Raw genomic sequence first — 21,398 nt, forward strand, 5'->3', positions numbered from 1 at the left:
CCCCACCCCTCCCACCCATACGCACACATGCACACACACTATCCAGTCCACAACCAGTAGCCTACTCCCTTTACCCCTCAACCACACGTAACGTATACATCCCCCATTCAGACAGGGGAATATTCATATCAACAACAAGAACAACAAGTACATGTCAGATTACAATTAATTAATTAAGCCATGTACTACAGGGGATTCAGGGACTATAGTGTTCACAAATCTGGTTTTCTATTAACCGTTTCTTTAGATTGGCTTTAAATGCACCGTATGAAATGGACTCTTATGTTTTGTGGTATTGTATTCCACTCTTTGCCGGCCCGACAGGAAAACACTGACTGACCAGATAAAGTTTTTCTAAATGGGATCTCGCAATCTCCTCCAGCCGCCGCTCTCCACGGTCATTAAGTCTCGACCCACTTTTATAGAATTCAAACCAAGACTTTAAAAACTCATTTAGCTCTTTATTGAGCAAAGTGCATTTCAGAGCACATGAATGAAACTGAGGAGTTACCATGACAACTGCATGTACGGAAGTGAATAAAAAAATATCAAACTGCACAAAATGGAGACCAACAAAACGATATATTTGACTTCTAATGCATCTCTGCATTCAGAGCATGTTCACAAAAGTGAATAAATATCAAATTACACAAAATAAAGACCCACAAAACAAAACCAGATTCACTGCATCAGGCCACATTAATAAGAAACTGATATCTTTGCATTCAGAGCAAATGGAGCAAATAATCAGAAAGTGAGGAGGAGCATTACAACTGCATGTGTTCACGTGTCTCGTGCCTTTCAAAATAAGTTATTTTTCAAAATAAAAGACATGTCCAACATCAGATGTGCATGAAATATTATTTACTTTTCTGACCAGCTGTCTGCGACCCATCCAGAACGGGTCTAGACCCACTTCTGGGTCCCGACCCACCAGTTGAGAACCACTGGTTTAGATTATGTTGGAAAGAACCAGAAACTAAAGTTAAAGTGTTGAATTCAGACATGAAGTTTCACCTCTGGAAACAGCACAATACAGTTTTCTGTACAGTTTTCTCACCAAAACACAAAACGTGCATAAATAAAACCACATTAGTGAGGTATATTATTTTAAATATTTTTAGATTAGATTAGATAAAAAGGAGAAAAGGTGTTTGCGCTCTTGCTCACTGTCCAAAAAATCCTCTTTTCAGGTGCGTAGGCCAACAAACATTTGAGAGCAACAGGCTCAGCACACTGATCAAAAATGTCAATGTCCAGCAGAGATTAACAGATGCAACAAAGACGGTCCATCAAACAACGAAAAAGTGCAACCATGGTGATAAAATAAAATAAAGAAACAAAAATAAGTAAGACAAAATGGGAATAGATTAGATTAGATAAAACTTTATTCATCCTGAAGTAAATTCTAATGCCAGGGTGCTCCGAAAGGAAATGTGCAACAGAAATGAAATGAAGAGGAAAATATATGATAAAATATGTCCTACAATGTCTAAAACAATAAAAAAAACAAAGAAACAACCTAAACATAATTTAAAAACGAGGTATGTGGCTGTATTTTCAGATTTGAGGCAGTCAACATTCCTACAGACAGACACTGAGCTGAGCGAGGTGCAGGTAAACTCTGCCACCTGCTGCCTCCAAGTGCAACTGAGACATCCCATCTGTCCAGGAACATTATGATAATAAAAGACATTAAAAGGTCACATTAATACTCTGTTACAGAAAGTTTAACTGATTTATGGACAAAACATTAAATATAACCTGTGCAGTGTTCACACAAAGTTCTGTGTGTCTGTGTTGGTCGGTGCTGCTGCATCCATCCAGAATTATACAGGAACTGCCTTTAAACACGGTTTAACACGATGAATAAACTGATGCTAATAATAATGGATCGTTTCATATTGATAAATAAAATTGCACTGTCTCTTACTGAATCAATCCACTCAGTACAACAAGGAGGCACAGACGAAGAGGATGCCCCCTAGTGGTTAAAGATGTTAAATCATGTTTAATAATAATACATATGCAAAACACAAGATATGAGGGAATGAAATAAAATAAACAAACACCAAATAAACAGAGAGAAAAGAAGGAACATACACTCAAAGTAAATGAGAATAAATGAGAATTAAAAGGTTGACTTCATCCTTAGTCATATAATTTTTGACACTGAATAGAGGTCTTTGGCTAGTTGGTCTCCATGAATTTTAGGGACCTACGGTATGTAATATAAAGTTGAAATTCATTTAGGAAGTAGGCTATGTGAAAACGGGAGAGATTTGGCTTTATGAATAAAGAATTTGGCAAAAACATTTATCATTAAGTCAAATTGTTTGTCTTTTTATAAGCAGAGTGCAGGAGCTCAGTTCGCTCTAATGTTGCTTTAAAAGATTCAAATTCACTGAAACTGTGCGAATTTGACAAAAAGATTAAAACAAAAAAAAAAACACGTTTCTTACATTAACGCATTTTTAATACCTTTAATTTAAATATTAAAATACATTTGAGAAGGACACTCACACAACATCACGGAGAAACAGGAGTTTTGTCCGTGTTTATTTCATTATAATACATCCATGGTTTTTTATTTGATGTTCATTATGCGACAGTTCGTGCTGTGCTACTTTCCGAGGGGCCGTGAACGCATCACCGCCGTCAAAACAACACACTTCCGGCTCGGCCGCGTCACGTGCCTGAAACGGACCAATCACGGAACGCCGTTCATCCTCTAACCCGGAAGAAGGGTTTTTCCTAAACAGCTCGGTTGTGATTTTCGACGTCGCTGCAGCTTTTTCACTTATTTTTTATTTTTAACCTGTTTTTTTTTCCTCCAATGGAAGCTGAGAAACAGAGTCCAGCCCGCTGCTAGAAGCTCCCGCTGCTCGGTCGGTGTGTGTGTGTGTGTGTGTGTGTGTGTGTGTGTCGCAGCGGTGGATGTGTGAGGGTCAGTGTGATGGAGTGACTCACTGCTCAGCTTTGCTTTGGTTCTTTTCTCCTCATAGGAAACATTAATGTCCAGTTCAGACAGATTCTAGTTGTTGTGTCATAATGAGACAAATCTTCGTGTTGTGTTGCTGTATGTGGAATATCAGAGCTACACCACAACACAACATGATCAGAACTGTCCAATCAAAGATGTTTTATCTTCCTGTGTGGGGTCTGTCACAGATAAAAACAAAAAAAATCTGTTGAGGTTTATAAAGTCTTTCTGTGTGCACCACCAGGCTTTAGCTTTAGAGGCGTGAATGAAGCTGAATATAACGAGGATGAGCAGATTCACCTCAGTGTTGTTCCCATGGATGTATTATATTATATTATATTATATTATATTATATTATATTATATTATATTATATTATATTATATTATATTATCAGTGTTGTTTCTGCAGCTCTGAGCTACTTCTGTGTGTTACAGCAGGTTCTCACAGTCTGGTCCGCGGACCCCCAGGGGGCCGTGAGGGGGCTCAAGGGGTCCACAACTTTTTATTGAAATTTTACCACCTTTATCTGGAATTGTTTTTTTGTTTTTTTTTTGAGAAAATTTACAATTTTTTTTCTAAACTGAAGAAAGAGATCTACACACACTTAGATCTATGCAATCTCACTTTATTAAAAGCTAAGCTTTCGGTGTCAGGCGACCTTCATCAGAGCTCAGTTTGGACACTTGATGCCTCCAGCACCTCAGCAAAGAACCAGCGGGTGAAGCGGCAGCCCCCTTTTGGCATATACCCTTGTTTTTCCAGAATTTTTTTTTTCTTTTTAAAATCTTACCACTTTTTTCTAGACTTTAAAAAAAAAACTTTTTTAATTTTTAACAATTTTTTTTTCTATTAATGGTTAAATGTATTTGGAGATATTGTATCAATTTATCTACAATATTTCCAAAAATTCACGCCATTGGCCCTAATTTAAGTTAGGGGCCACTGTGCTCTGAGTAAAAAAAGTTACTCTGGAGCCCTGTACACATTACCTCTTCTCCCATTGTGAACATCTGATAGATAGATAGATAGATAGATAGATAGATAGATAGATAGATAGATAGATAGATAGATAGATAGATAGATAGATAGATAGATAACTTTGTTAACTCAGAAACAATGTCAGAAAATCTGAGATCTGATATTTCGTCATACACCGATGTACTTTAATGCAGAAGATAAAGAAACTAGAAAATTTCCTCTGGGGAAATTTTGAATGGGCCACGGGAGCTACTGCGGGTTGTGCCATCTCTGTCAACATGGGAATCAAACCCACGATCTTAAGGTCAAGACAGAGCTGATCAGACAGACACATGATCATCTTTCTATAAGCACTGATATGGAGGAGCTGTAACCACATTAGGTTAACTGTGTGTGTGTGTGTGTGCGTGTGCGTGTGCGTGTGCGTGTGCGCGTGTGTGTGTGTGTGTGTGTGTGACTATGAGCTGCATCCTGTGTCAGTCTGATTTAGCTGTGTCTGTGTTTATAAACATTTAAACGAGCGCCAGGTGGATTGTTTAGACAGAAACGTGGAGAAAAAGAGCCATTTTCTGCCTCTGCACCGGCCTCACAATTAGGCCTAGCATGAGAAAACGGTAACTCCTATCAGAACAAAACACAGATCAACGTTGCTCTAAGGACTTCCTGAAAATGTTAGTACGATTTGGTGTTTCTACAGTAAATATTTTGGCGACGCTGGCAGTTTTAAAACATCAGGCCATTCTGCTTCTCTCAGAAAATATTTGTATTGGAGTCAATGAGGAGCAGAGACAGACGTGGCCGCACTAAGAGGCTCAGAGTTTAAATTCTGTAAGTCTCTCTGATATTTTGAGCAGATGATGAGAGACAGAACAAGTTTGTCTTACAAATTCTGAAAAAATTATGTCTGTAGAGTGTAAATTGTGGCCGTTTGGAGTTTGGAAAGAGAAAAAATCTGGAGTTTTTCTGGCATCTCTCCCACTCTAACCGATGATGTCACCCACTCTGACACGAACATTCCGTCCAATACACACCCATTATAATCTCATAATTTCTCCAAAAATGATCATGGTCATTGATCAGGGATTGATCAAAAACTATATGACCTATCAAAACGTGGAGTAATACGACAATACACAAGACTTGTGTCTACTGTTTAAAGTTTAAATGGAGTCTCTAGGTGAAAGTATGCCTGAGCAGTAGACGTTTGTTAAACTCCAATGATTGGTCTTTTTCGCTCTTTTTTTCCCGCCCGTCCCATTGACTTACATGCAAAATTTTGCACAGTTTTTTGCGACTTACGTCGCAAAAAATTCGTACACTGTTGAGAAAAGTAATAGCACACCGATCCCGATCGAACCACACGTTTTGATATATAATTTGTCTAGTTGCGGACCGGAAAAGCGTCCGGAAGATGAAGGAGACTGGTGCCCGGTGCGATGGCCCGTGGCCCTAGTCTCGCTCGCCAGACCCTCCTCCAGAGAAGAAGGAGAGTCTGGCTGCTCCGCCTATGATTCTGCGATCAGAGAAAAAAAACGCTCCGGCCGTTTGGAATTCTTTCAACCAGTCACAATCGTTGTGGTCGGCGCCGTAGCAACGCCGTAGCAACGGTGCGCTTGCAAAATATTGCCGGTTGGAAACTGGATTTCGGTCCGCGGTGTAACGACGGTCGGCAACCGTTGACAGATATTTATTATTTTGTTTGGTTTAACGGCGGTTGGCAACCGCTGACGGATATGTATTCTTCTGTTCGGTTCATGACACGGATCCATGGTTCAGTTCCTATTGTTGTTTGTTGATGTTTCCCTTTACCGGGCGGACTGTGAAAGCTGCAGCACGGAGGCGGGACTTCCGCCGGGTGGCTCGTTCCGACCAATCAGAGGCTAATCGCAGCAACGCACTTCCGTCAGGCCAGACTACCGTGGCCCTAATAACAACTTATTCTGAATGTTTATTGATGCATGTTCATATTGACCCTCTGACCTTTGACCTGTGTGTGTTGCTGTAGCAGACAGCTCCTCCCAGTCCGTCCATGGACGATCAGCATGAGTCCATCGACCTGCGGTCTCCTCCGGTGGAGCCGTTGCCGTCGGCGACCGGCCACGGCTGGTTCCCGCGGCCGCCGCCGCCCGTGTACCGCTGCACGCTGAGCGCCGAGCTGGTGGCCAAGGCCCGGGAGGAGCTGCAGGAGAAACCAGAGTGGAGGCTCAGGGACGTCCAGGCTCTCAGGGACATGATACTAAAGGTATTACTACTGCTTACTACTATTACTACTACTACTACTACTACTAGAAACCAGAGTGGAGGCTGATCTTTTCTTTTCTTTTACTTATGACATTTTGACATAACATGTTACAGCAGTAGGTAGTATACAGAGCTGCAGTCTAGCTCTAGACAGTACATACAGATTACATGTGTGTTTAAACTTCTCCTTCTGCTTCATGTTGGTTTAACCCACTGAGCAGAATAAAACCGGTCTGATCTGGTTCTGACCGGTTCCCTCCCTCTCTGTCCTGTAGGAGCAGCCCAACCTGCGGACGCGTCTGGACGACTCGTTCCTGCTGCGTTTCCTTCGCGCCAGGAAGTTCGACTACGACCGCGCGCTGCAGCTGCTGCTCCACTACCACGCCGGCCGCCGCGCCTGGCCCGAGCTCTTCACCGACCTGAAGCCGTCCACGGTGAAGCACGTCCTCGACCTCGGCTTCCTCACCGTGCTGCCGCTGCCCGACCCCAACGGCAGATACATCCTCTGTCTCCGCCCAGGTCAGTCACACTTTTTTATCAATTGTTTACACACAATTTTTGGTTCTTGAGACACAAGGGTTAGGGTTTAACCGCGCAAGAACCGCGCATAATCTTGCATTGAAGTTAATGGGACGGGCGGGAAAAAAAGAGCGTTTAACAAACGTCTACTGCTCAGGCATACTTTCACCTAGAGACTCCATTTAAACTTTAAACAGTAGACACAAGTCTTGTGTATTGTCGTATTACTCCACGTTTTGATAGGTCATATAGTTTTTGATCAATCCCTGATCAATGACCATGATCATTTTTGGAGAAATTATGAGATTATAATGGGTGTGTATTGGACGGAATGTTCGTGTCAGAGTGGGTGACATCATCAGTTAGAGTGGGAGAAAGCCCAGAAAAACTCCAGATTTTTTCTCTTTCCACACTCGGCCCGGCCACAATTTACACTCTACACACATGATTTTTTCAGAAAATTGTAGACAAACTTGTTCTGTTTCTCATCATGTGCTCAAAATATCAGAGAGATTTACAGAATTTGAATTATCAGCCTCTGAGTGCGGCCACGTCTGTCTCTGCTCCTCATTGACTCCAATACAAATATTTTCTGAGAGAAGCAGAACGGACTGATATTTTAAAACTGCCAGCGTCGCCAAAATATTTACTGTAGAAACACCAAATCATACCACATTGTTCAGGAAGTCCTTAGAGCAACGTTGATCTGTGTTTTGTTCTGATAGGAGTTACCGTTTTGTCACAGTAAGCCTAAATGTGAGACCAGTGCAGAGGCAGAAAATGGCTCTTTTTCTCCACGTTTCTGTCTGTCTCAGCCTGCGGGGGCCCCTATCGCCGTGGTAACCTCTTTGATCCTCAGGCCAGAGCTCGTTAACTTCATAAACAATCCACCTGGCGCTCGTTTAAATGTTTATAAACACAGACACAGCTAAATCAGACTGACACAGGATGCAGCTACTAACTAACTATGTGTCAAGTCAGTCACACACACACACACACACACAGACTCTAGAGCCAGCTTCATGTGATTACAGTTACACACACACACACACACACACACAGTTAACCTAATGTGGTTACAGCTCCTCCATATCAGTGCTTATAGAGAGATGATCATGTGTCTGTCTGATCAGCTCTGTCTTGACCTTAAGATCGTGGGTTTGATTCCCATGTTGACAGAGATGGCAAAACCGGCAGTAGCTCCCGTGGCCCATTCAAAATTTCCCCAGAGGAAATTTTCCAGTTAGGGCCGCGGGCAATCGCACCGGGCACTGGTCCCAACAGCTATGAAATAGCTGCAGGGACCAGTGCCCGGGCGAAGCCCGGGCACTACTGTTATTGTGTGGATTTTTTCTTATTATTAGGGCCACGGGCAATCGCACCGGGCACTGGTCCCAACAGCTATGAAATAGCTGCAGGGACCAGTGCCCGGGCGAAGCCCGGGCACTACTGTTATTGTGTGGATTTTTTCTTATTAGTGTGACTGCTGAAGCAGTCACACTATTGTTCTTCTGTTTGGCCATTTTCTTCCGCCTTTTTACGGTCTTCTTCTAGTCCTTCATACTTTGTGCTATTTCAACAATTCATATATCAAAACGTGCAGCTTTTTTTGAACTTTATCGGCATTACTTTTCTCTTTTTAACTATTTATACTTTTTCAAATATTTAACTTTTTCACAAAAAATCTCACATTCATCAAAGTCTCAACCTCTCTTCTTCACAACTCCACTGTAGTGTAGGGGTTAGGGTGGATGTTTGCCAACCTTAAGGTCACTGGTTTGAATCCAAGGGAAGAACTCTTGTTATGTTATGTTGAATTCTGCTCTCCTCCCCCGCCTTCAATTGGTTACAGGTGTTTGTTATCTCCTTGATTACTCGTACCAGTTTGCAGCACATCATCACATTACAATGAATGACAACAGGGTTGAAAGCAGTGTGCTCTCTGTAGCCGAGTGGCAGAGTAAAGGTTTAGTGATCATATGGTCATGGGTTCGATTCCTGCCTCAGTCTTTTCACTTCATTGCTTGACTTTTGATTCCAACTAGAAAAGGCATTTCCAAGAATGGAAATGGTGTGACTGCTGACAGCAGCTGAACGCTGTTGCAGAATTAGCAAATAGTGCAAGCAGTGATCACCATACAAATGTTTGACCAAGGTCGGACTCGAACCCACAACCTCATGGTCAATAGACTTCCACTCTGCCTCTAGGCCACAGTGCACACACAGTTGCAGAGACTGTTGTCTGTTGATGAGCTGCACTCTGTCTCACTCTGACATCAAGAAAGCTTGAGAGTCAAGCTTGAATGACTTAGAATGAAAATTTCTGTGAATTTCAGGCTGAGAGCAGCAGTTTCAACATGAAGCAAGTTATCAGAAGTCAACAGAGGACAAGTGTGGCTACAAAACTGGAGAAAATAATTTGTCTAGAGTTTAATTTGCAGAAAAAGTTAAATATTTTAAAAAGTATAAATAGTTCAAAAGAGAAAAGTAATGCTGATAAAGTTCAAAAAAAGCTGCACGTTTTGATATATGAATTGTTGAAATAGCACAACACCTAACACACTAACCATATGGCCACAGAGAACCTGAGTTACAATGAGCTTTATACTATGAGGAATCAAAGACTGTCCAATGACAGCTGAATAATTGGAATCAAAAGTCAAGCAATGAAGTGAAAAGACTGAGGCAGGAATCGAACCCATGACCATATGATCACTAAACCTTTACTCTGCCACTCAGCTACAGAGAGCACACTGCTTTCAAAACTGTTGTCATTCATTGTAATGTGATGATGTGCTGCAAACTGGTGTGAGTAATCAAGGAGATAACAAACACCTGTAACCAATTGAAGGCGGGGGAGGAGAGCAGAATTCAACATAACATAACAAGAGTTCTTCCCTTGGATTCGAACCAGTGACCTGAGGGTTGGCAGGCATCTACCCTAACCCCTACACTACAGTGGAGTTGTGAAGAAGATAGGTTGAGACTTTGATGAATGTGAGATTTTTTGTGAAAAAGTTAAATATTTGAAAAAGTATAAATAGTTAAAAAGAGAAAAGTAATGCCGATAAAGTTCAAAAAAAGCTGCACGTTTTGATATATGAATTGTTGAAATAGCACAAAGTATGAAGGACTAGAAGAAGACCGTAAAAAGGCGGAAGAAAATGGCCAAACAGAAGAACAATAGTTATATATATTATTCAGCTGTCATTGGACAGTCTTTGATTCCTCATAGTATATAGCTCATTGTAACTCAGGTTCTCTGTGGCCATATGGTTAGTGCTCAGCCTGAAATTCACAGACATTTTCATTCTAAGTCATTCAAGCTTGACTCTCAAGCTTTCTTGATGTTGACAGTGTGCAGATCATTAACAGACAACAGTCTCTGCAACTGTGTGTGCACCGTGGCCTAGAGGCAGAGTGGAAGTCTAATAACCATGAGGATGTGGGTTCGATTCTGACCTTGGTCAAACATTTGTATGGTGATCACAGCTTGCACTATTTGCTAATTCTGCAACAGCGTTCAGTTGCTGTCAGCAGTCACACCATTTCCATTCTTGGAAATGCTTTTTCTAGTTAGTGTGAATGCTGGAAGCATTCACACTATTGTTATTCAAATCTTTATACTTATTATTATTATTATTATTATTCTTACTTCTTCTTCCCTTTTTCAGCAGTTTTCTGCTCCTTCATACTTTGTGCTATTTCAACAATTCATATATCAAAACGTGCAGCTTTTTCAGGACATTTATGCTATTATTTTTCTCTTTCATACTATTTATACTTTTTAAAATATTTAACTTTTTCTGCAATTTTTCTCTCATAGGAAATGAATTGAAACAGTCTTCAAACTCTTCAAATCTTCTGCTTCATTCAGCCTCTAATAGCTTCAGCATACTTTCAGCTACAGACTTCATTCAACTTTTAAACTGTTCACAAACCTTTCAACTATTCAGCTATATCTCAGCTTATTGATATCTTCAACAGTTTCAGATATATGTATAGTTTTAAAATCATTAAAATTTCTGACAAAATTCAGATTTAACATGAAAGTCAATGGGACGGAATGTTCGGACGTTGGCAGTTGGTAGAGTGACAGAGGGTCTAAAAATCCTCTCACATTTTTCTCTCTATCCTGCCAGTACGGCCACAGATTACACTCTACACACATAATTTCGGCCACGTTTGTAGACAAGCTCATCCTTGATCTCTTCATGTGCTCAAGAAACCAGAGAGACGAACACAATTTAAACTGGGAGCCTCCGAGTGCAGCCATTTCCCTCTCTCCTCTCATTGACTCCCATTCAAAAGTAGGCGCTGATTTTCTAAACGTCCCAAAGTTTCCAACCTGCGACACAATCAACAATTTTTACTCTAGAAACACCAAAGTGACACGGACGCGTTCAGCAAGGTCTTATGGTTCGGAAAATGTAAACCTTTTGCTTGTACTAAGTACAGATTTGTCGTACATTAGATCTGTTTGAGGGTGTCACAGAGCAGTTAAAGCCTATGGTTAAAGCTGCCACCATACCTTAAAGCCACCAGCCAACAGTTACATGGTAACCTCAACATGGTAACCTCACCATGGTAACCTCACCATGGTAACCTCACCATGGCAACCTCACCATGGCAACGCACACATTCTCTCTGTCTGACTGTCTGTCGGTCATACACACACACACACACAAATGGACACACACTAACTACCACACACACACACACACACACAAATGGACACACACTCACCATACACACACATCCAACACACACACACACACACACACAAATGGACACACACTCACCATGCATACACATCCAACACACACACACAAATGGACACACACTAACTACTACACACACACACACACACACCATACACACCATCCAACACACACGCACACAAATGGACACACACTCACCATACACACACATCCAACACACACACACACACACACACACACACACACACACACACACACACACACACACTCACCATACACACACATCCAACACACACACACAAATGGACACACACTAACTACCACACACACACACACACAAACACACACACACACACACACACACACTCACCATACACACACATCCAACACACACACACAAATGGACACACACTAACTACCACACACACACACACAAACACACACACACACACACACGCACACGCACACACCCAACAAACATACAACCACTTACCAAACACATACACAATTTACACAATTACACACAAACAGACACACATGCACACACAACAAACACACACACAAATGGACACACACTAACCATACACAAACAGACACACACGTCCAACACACACACATTTCATACAGTTGTCAGGTCAGAACTTTTTGTATATCTTCCTCACTCACACACACACACACACACACACACACACACACACACACACACACACACACACACACACACACACACACACACACACTTTTGTATATCTTCCTCACTCTCTCTCTCACACACACACACACACACACACACACACACACACACACACACACACTTTTCCTACAGTTGTCTGACTGTTTTGTATGTACCTCTCTATCTTCCTGTTGTAGTTAATGGACTCGTTGCTGTTAATTTTGTTCTTTAGCTATTTAAACTGAAAATACACATTTCCCCATTTTGGTCATGTTGAACACATTGTTTTACACATATCCTAAACTACTGAGGCTCTTCTCAACCATTTCACACCATTAAACCCGCTGTTTACATGTTCTACTCCTCAGCTAATGCTCGATCTATATTCTTCAACAATGTTCTTCTGCTGTCAGTTTACAATGTATTTCAGTAGGCATTAACTTTTTTCCTAATTCAGGAATTTTTCAAACTCTTCTTTGACAATTCAAGTAATTTCCAGCCATTTCATACAAAGTCTCACATCTTCTACTTTTAAATATATTCTCAGCCATTGCTTCGGCTATGTTAGTGCTGGTTCATCAGTTGTCCTTCCTGTCAGGTTAGCTGCAGATTTCAACTATTTAACCATTACATTTAAACATGCAGAATTTCAATGTTTTCTTCTCCCTTTAGCATTTCTACTGCTTTTTACCTTTAAAAAGGCATTCATCTCACACTACAAGTTATATGTTTCAGCTTTTTCCCTCCTAGGGATGAATAAAGTATTCCTCTACTCTCTACTCTACTCTAGCATTAGTCTTTTCAACATTGCTTTAGCAGTTTCGTCAACTAATTTAGCATTAATTCAACAATTTCTTCAGCTCATTCAGCATTGCTTCAGCAACAGCGTTCAGCTGCTTTCAGCATTCACACGCATTTTCTGCAGGAAATGCTATCTTTTTCTAGTTATTCTTCTCCTTCATCTTCCGGACGCTTTTTCGGTTCGCTACTAGTCCTGCAACTCGAAGAGTTGCAGGACATATTATATATCAAAACGTGCGGCTTGATCGGGATCGGTGTGCTATTACTTTTCTCAACAGTTTACGAATTTTTCGCGACGTAAGTCGCGATTTACTGCTCAAAATTTTTGCATGTAAGTCAATGGGACGGGCGGAAAAAAAAGACCGAAAAAGACCAATCATTGGAGTTTAACAAACGTCTACTGCTCAGGCATACTTTCACCTAGAGACTCCATTTAAACTTTAAACAGTAGACACAAGTCTTGTGTATTGTCGTATTACTCCACGTTTTGATAGGTCATATAGTTTTTGATCAATCCCTGATCAATGACCATGATCATTTTTGGAGAAATTATGAGTTTATAATGGGTGTGTATTGCATGGAATGTTCGTGTCAGAGTGCGTGACATCATCGGTTAGAGTGGGAGAGAGTGAAGAAACATTCTGTATTTTTTCTGGATAAACTGTGAGCACGGCCACAATTTACACTCTACAGACATAATTTTTTCAGAATTTGTAAGACAAACTTGTTATCTCTCATGTCATGTGCTCAAAATATCAGAGAGACTTACAGAACTTACAGAATCAGCCTCTGAGTGCGGCCACGTCTGTCCCTGCTCCTCATTGAGTCCAATACAAATATTTTCTGAGAGGAGCAGAACGGCCTGATGTTTTAAAACTGCCAGCGTCGCCAAAATATTTACTGTAGAAACACCAAATCGTACCGAAATTTTCAGTAAGTCCTTAGAGCAACGTTGATCTGTGTTTTGTTCTGATAGGAGTTACCGTTTTGTCATGCTAGGCCTAATTGTGAGGCCGGTTTAGAGGCAGAAAATGGCTGTTTTTCTCCACGTTTCTGTCTGTCTCAGCCTGCGGGGGCCCCTATCGCCGTGGTAACCTCTTTGATCCTCAGGCCAGAGCTCGTTAACTTCATAAACAATCCACCTGGCGCTCGTTTAAATGTTTATAAACACAGACACAGCTAAATCAGACTGACACAGGATGCAGCTACTAACTAACTATGTGTCAAGTCAGTCACACACACACACACACAGACTCTAGAGCCAGCTTCATGTGATTACAGTCACACACACACACACACACACACACACACACACACACACACACACACACACACACACACACACACACACACAGTTAACCTAATGTGGTTACAGCTCCTCCACATCAGTGCTTATAGAAAGATGATCATGTGTCTGTCTGATCAGCTCTGTCTTGACCTTAAGATCGTGGGTTTGATTCCCATGTTGACAGAGATGGCACAACCCGCAGTAGCTCCCGTGGCCCATTCAAAATTTCCCGAGAGGAAATTTTCTAGTTCTCCTTCCTCTTCCGGACGATTTTCGATTCGCTACTAGACAAATTATATATCAAAATGTGCGTCTTGATCGGGATCGGTATGCTATTACTTTTCTCAACAGTTTACGAATTTTTCGCGACGTAGTCGCGAAAAACTGCGCAAAAATTTTGCATGTAAGTCAATGGGACGGGCGGAAAAAAAAGACCGAAAAAGACCAATCATTGGAGTTTAACAAACGTCTACTGCTCAGGCATACTTTCACCTAGAGACTCCATTTAAACTTTAAACAGTAGACACAAGGCTTGTGTATTGTCGTATTACTCCACGTTTTGATAGGTCATATAGTTTTTGATCAATCCATGATCAATGACCATGATCATTTTTGGAGAAATTATGAGATTATAATGGGTGTGTATTGGACAGAATGTTCGTGTCAGAGTGCGTGACATCATCGGTTAGAGTGGGAGAGAGTGAAGAAACATTCTGTATTTTTTCTGGATAAACTGTCAGCACGGCCACAATTTACACTCTACAGACATAATTTTTTCAGAATTTGTAAGACAAACTTGTTATCTCTCATGTCATGTGCTCAAAATATCAGAGAGACTTACAGAATTGACAGAATCAGCGTCTGTGTGCGGCCACGTCTGTCTCTGCTCCTCATTGAGTCCAATACAAATATTTTCTGAGAGAAGCAGAACGGCCTGATGTTTTAAAACTGCCAGCGTCACCAAAATATTTACTGTAGAAACACCAAATCGTACTAACATTTTCAGGAAGTCCTTAGAGCAACGTTGATCTGTGTTTTGTTCTGATAGGAGTTACCGTTTTCTCACCCTAAGCCTAAATGTGAGACCGGTTTAGAGGCAGAAAATGGCTCTTTTTCTCCACGTTTCTGTCTGTCTCAGCCTGCGGGGGCCCCTATCGCCGTGGTAACCTCTTTGATCCTCAGGCCAGAGCTCGTTAACTTCATAAACAATCCACCTGGCGCTCGTTTAAATGTTTATAAACACAGACACAGCTAAATCAGACTGACACAGGATGCAGCTCATAGTCACACACACACACACACACACACACACACACACACACAGTTAACCTAATGTGGTTACAGCTCCTCCATATCAGTGCTTATAGAAAGATGATCATGTGTCTGTCTGATCAGCTCTGTCTTGACCTTAAGATCGTGGGTTTGATTCCCATGTTGACAGAGATGGCAAAACCGGCAGTAGCTCCCGTGGCCCTTTCAAAATTTCCTCAGAGGAAATTTTCTAGTTATTATTATTATTATTGTTATTATTGTTGATGTTGTGCGCCCGCCCCGCTCTCAGGGAAGTGGAAACCCAACGACTACCCGTTCGTGGACAACGTGCGAGCGATCTACCTGACCCTGGAGAAGCTGATCCAGCCGGAGGAGAACCAGGTCAACGGCATCGTCATCCTGGCCGACTACAGCGGCGTGGGCATGTCGCAGGCCTCCAACCCCGGCCCCTTCCTCGCCAAGAAGGTGGTGAGCATCCTGCAGGTGAGTGACGTCATCAGAGCTGGTTGTATTTAAAGGGATAGTTCAACATTTTGGCAAATTAATCTCTATAGACATAGCAGTTTGTTACCTTAAAGCAGAAGTAAGCGATCCGGTCGTTTTGGCTAATGCTTCGTTCCAGGCAGGCTTTTGAAACCATTGTACCTTATCTCTATATATATGTCTCTATATGTTACCGAATCACTTTGCACTTTATCTCTTTATTTTTTTCTCATTTCTGTTCATTTTGCTCATATAACATTGATTATCTATGCACTTTATCTCTTTTTGTTTCTATGTTTATTTGTTAGCCATTGAAATTTGTCTTGTTGTAATTTGTTATAGGGGTGGAACCTATGTACGAGCCAACCGGCTTCGTTCCCTCCTTGCACCATTGAAATTTGTGTGCTAAATAAATAAACTCTAAACTCTAAACGTGCATCAGTGGTTTTGCATGAATTTCCCTCTAAAACTTTACTTTACTTTATTGTTTTATTGTACGTGGACAGTCCCAATTAATCAACTGCATTGAATACAGTAAAAAGGGCAGCTTTAGCTTTAGCCAGCATGGCTAATATCCTGCTGTAGTCCCCGGCCAGATGACAATGGGCATCCTAAAACAACAACAACAACAATATATTACAACACAATGATTAAAAAGAATCAATAGGGATAGGATAGAACAGGTAGGCATCAGTACAATCATGCAAAGACAGCACATAGAAACATACAAGAGCAGCACATGCAATATACCAGTAATCACACACAATAGGCTACATCAGCACATACTGTACTACACATTCTGGGATGCAGACAGACAGGGGTGCATGCAGATACAAACAACAAAACAACTCTGTGTGGTAACGTTGTGTTATTATCTCATAGCGTGGTGAATGTGCAGCTCACAACTTGTCCACCAGAGCGTTGTGGAGTTGTTGGATTGTGTATTTGATGAGTTTGATGATGAGGGAAACCAAGAAATCCCATAATGAGCCTCCGTAGTGTAGCTCTGAGCAGCTCACGGCTCTGCTCCGCCGTTCTAAAAACAGCTTGCACCGACAATTAAAGGTAACAAACCTACTGCTATGACTATAGGGATTATGGCAATGGGCCAATTTGACTAAATGCTCAACTATCCCTTTAATGCTAATGTTGTTTTATTTATTGTTAATGACACATCAGTGAATCCGAGTGTCCCCTGAATGCCTCTCTCTCTCTCTAGGATGGGTTTCCAATCAGAATCAAGGCCGTTAACATCATTAACGAGCCGAGGATTTTCAAAGGCATCTTCGCTATAATTAAGCCGTTCCTGAAGGAGAAGATGGCAGAGAGGGTGAGTATTGTCTCTGACTCCTTTGTGTTCAACAAAAGCTGTTTTCACTCATGTGTGTGTCTCTTTTATCTGCGCTGAGCGGCGACATAACGACCCGGTTCATCAGGGGAGAAAATGGAAAAGCAAAACGTTTTTTAGACCAACACAAACGCTACTAGGTTTCTAGCTGCTTTGTTGATTTAAATGTGCAATTAATTATTCTTTTATTAAAGTGGGACAGGAAGAGTTGATGGGTCAGACGGACCAGAAACATCTGGCTCTTCAGCTTCTAATGAGACTAAATAAAGTCTTCATTATCCAATCAGCTTCATTTATAGAGAACGTTTCCAAAAACACAAGAGTTTAGCAAAGTGCTGCACAGTGATTAACAGACAGGACGCTCAGCACAACATGGTTAAGGAAACATGTTTGATTTTTTTAAATATTTATTTTCAGTTTGTTCCTGCTTGTGTCTGTAAATAACATAAAATAAAGTAAAAAAAAAACACAAAAGCATAATAATGATACATATTCAAAAAGGAGTGAGAAGAAGCTGCTTATTGAATCCCACCCCTTTTCCTAGGGGTGGGCGATATGGCAAAAATATCATATCACGATTTTAAAAAAATAAAATAACGATCTCGATTTTATCACGATCTTAAATCGAAAATTGAAAAACAGACAATTTAGGTCAAAGAGCCTTTTGGCTCTATGCACAGCTCCACTACTTCTGGCTGCTCTTTTATTTCCTGTCTTACATTATTGGACAAACTGATTAATCCAGGTGTGTCTGAGTAGTCACAATGGTCAGACACACCTGGATGAATCAGTTTGTCCAATAATGTAAGACAGGAAATAAAGGAGCTGCCTTAAATTCAGGAAGTAGTGGAGCTGTGCATTTAAATAGTTGCAGTTTTGCCAACATGTGCAAGTAAAATGCACAAAAGCCTAGCTTTTATTTAGGAGGGGGGTTAGGGGGGTCGTTAGTCGGACTATTGGGGGGGAGGGGGGTGCACCCGCACGCAGAGAGACGGCAGGTGGAGGGGCTGACTGGCGGAGATGACAGATAGTGAAACGCTGTTTAAAAAAAAGAAAAAGCGACCAACTCCTGCTTTGGCTTTCAGCCGTGGTTCTCCATGCGGCTACCGCTACACACACAAACAAGGAGGCGGGTAAGAAAGCGCGTCACTGCTCGTAATTCGCTGTGATTGGTCGTTCAGGTTGATGACGTAATACGTCTGGTGCGTCGGTGCATCAGCATAGAACTGCAGTTTATAGAATGAGCCCCTGACGATCCTACGATCTCTGCACTTTGGCAGATCGTCTACGCTCTAATCACTTCACCATCTAATATCGTCATATCGCCCACCCCTTTTCCATAATAATCATAAATAAGTCCATCACTTGTCCCACTTCCTTAAAGCCCCAGTCTGTAACTTATTTGTCTTTTTCTGATCAAAAATCAAACCTGTCTTTCATAAATCCGTATTTGACTGAAGGTGAATCACAGCTGCATCCAGATGAAAGCTTTCTGGTTCCTTAGAATGAGTTGTTACAAGTCGTTACAAATACAGAAGTGGGCGACGCACCGAACCGAGGCGGCCATGTTGCATCGTGACCGTAGGTAACCACGGAAACGGCCTGTTAAAACCGTCACCACTGTGTAGTGTGAGGAAGGACGGAGGCACCGGTGTTGCATTCAGGTGCAGTCAGGCAGACGGCCGTCGGCAAACCAACCGGATGTCATTTTACTAAAACAATACCACATCACCATGACAACATGTTGTCAGATGTTTGTTTATCCTGTTACATGCAGCGTCTGTTGTCTGTCTGACATCCGCCCGGTTTCACCTGAATGCAACATCAAGAATACGTTCAGATATGCAACCGCACCGCTAGATGGGGGGAATTCCTACGTACTGAGGCTTTAATTGCCTTTCATTACGTTGTTTGTGTTATGTAATGAGAATTAAAAATAGAAATGATCAAAAAAAACAAAATGGAGACAAAAAAAGACCAAGTAAAGAGCCTTAAAAGAACAGACGGATTAAAAAAAATACAATAAACTGAGAGTAAAAAGACCAAACTCTGATGCCGCGGTAAAAACCAGTTGGTCGTTAGTGGAGCGACGAGGAGGAGGAGCTGAGCTCAGATCCTGAGGGAGTTTAGATATTTAAGAGGTCAGAGATGTTTTGAGGAGCTGATCCCATAATGCTTTAAAAAACAAACAATAAACAGTTAATCCTCTTTAAAACAAACAATAAACAGTTCATCCTCTTTTAGCTCAAAACTCACAGTTCCACCAAATATCCTTCGTTTTGTTCTGTAACTGTCCCTTTACTGTTCTGTTCGTGTCCAACTGTGGAGGGATTATGATCAATCAATCAATCAACCAATCAGGCAGCTCAAAGTGTTTTACATGATAAAAACGATGAACATAGGGGACATATATACGGATACCCTCCGTTTTGACCGATCTGGTCCCGTTAGCGGCATTTGACCGCTCAAGATGCCTTACCGGAGAGTTTTGTCGCTCTGAGACGAAGATCGGCCGCCGGTTTCCCTTTAGAGTTGCTGAAGAGTTTCTCTGATGACTTTAGGTGGAAGCAGGCTAACACTACCCATACACTTCCAGTGTTTGAGCTAAGCTAATTAGCGACTTTAGGTAGGAGGCAGGCTAACACTACCCATACACTTCCAGTGTTTGAGCTAAGCTAATTACGGCGATACGGCTCTATCTCCCTTGTTACTGCACACACAGTGGAAAGGATGGTGTCTATCTGCTGGTCATGGACTCGGGAGTGAGGCAAGACACGTGCACCGCAGACATGCACGGTCGGTTCCCTACATACGTTGTGAAGGAAGCCCTGAGTGGAAAGACTCTGCGATGTAGAATGTGTTCAATTCAAAAAGTGTAATATGTCCATTACACACTGAATGAAACATCCCATGTCTTTATTTATTCAGTTTATTTTAATAGTAATAATTATGACTAACATTCAGTGAAGACCTAAAAATCACTATCCAAAATGGAAATTTGCAAAGGAATTTTTGTTTTTTTTAAGCATTTTTAATCTAGAAATGTTGGCCTTCTGAAAACTATGTCCATCTATATGCACTCAATACTTGGTTGGGGTTGAACTACTGGAAATTGACTTTTTCCGTGATATTGTAATGTACTTATTTGTCAATGGTGCTTGTCTAAATGCGCTGCCTTCACTCTCCTCCTCCTCCTCCTCCTCTTCCTCCTCCTCCTCCTCCTCCTCCTCCTCTTCCTCCTCCTCCTCCTCCTCCTCTTCTTCCTGCAGTACATCCTCCACGGCTCAGACCTGCGCTCTCTGCACCGCTCGGTGCCGCGCTCGGTGCTGCCGGTGGAGTACGGCGGCGCTGCGGCGGCGGAGCAGCAGCTGGACCTGAGCTCCTGGTCTCGGCTGCTGCTGGACTGTGAGGAGGAGTTCATCGTGGAGTTCTGTCAGCCCGACCCGCTGGAGGGACTCGAACCGCGCGACGCCGCCGCGCTGCTGCACGGCGACGCCAACCCCGACCCGCCGGACGACGACGGCTTCAGGGGGCTGCGCTCGCAACTCTACTACTGCTACTGACCTGACCGCACCTCCTGCTGCGCCTGCCAGACTCTACCCAGGGCGCGTTGCCCATAGTTACACATCAGTTACCATACCAACAGCTACACATCAGTTACCATACCAACAGTTACACATCAGTTACCATACCAACAGTTACACATCAGTTACCATACCAACAGTTACACATCAGTTACCATACCAACAGTTACACATCAGTTACCATACCAACAGCTACACATCAGTTACCATACCAACAGTTACACATCAGTTACCATACCAACAGCTACACATCAGTTACCATACCAACAGTTACACATCAGTTACCATACCAACAGCAGCAGCAGCAGCACATCTGTAACGGCTGTAATCCACACCAATATCTCATGAATCAAAATGATGACATAGTAAATGGTTATTTTGAGTTATCTCATTATTTTTGATTCAGTATCTCATTATTTTGAGTTATTAAGTCAAAATGACGAGATACTAAGTCATAATTGTGACATAATAACTCAAAATAATTGGATACTAACATCTGTAACAT

General features: G+C 41.9%; 1 protein-coding gene across 1 annotated transcript; it reads left to right on the forward strand.

Annotated features, from left to right (window-relative positions):
* The first annotated feature begins 2,755 nt into the window (after positions 1-2,755).
* ttpal (tocopherol (alpha) transfer protein-like) lies at positions 2,756-20,980 on the forward strand. The gene is made up of 6 exons (XM_085783182.1): positions 2,756-2,888; positions 5,972-6,205; positions 6,480-6,723; positions 15,768-15,961; positions 17,181-17,291; positions 20,579-20,980. The coding sequence occupies exons 2-6, from the start codon at positions 5,993-5,995 to the stop codon at positions 20,870-20,872; spliced, it is 1,056 nt and encodes a 351-aa protein (XP_085639308.1). The 5' UTR covers positions 2,756-2,888; positions 5,972-5,992; the 3' UTR covers positions 20,873-20,980.
* The last annotated feature ends 418 nt before the right edge of the window (positions 20,981-21,398 follow it).

This window comes from Trachurus japonicus, chromosome 7 (assembly GCF_045865225.1).
Source record: "Trachurus japonicus isolate A0001 chromosome 7, Traja_1.0".
Lineage (NCBI taxonomy): Eukaryota > Metazoa > Chordata > Actinopteri > Carangiformes > Carangidae > Trachurus > Trachurus japonicus.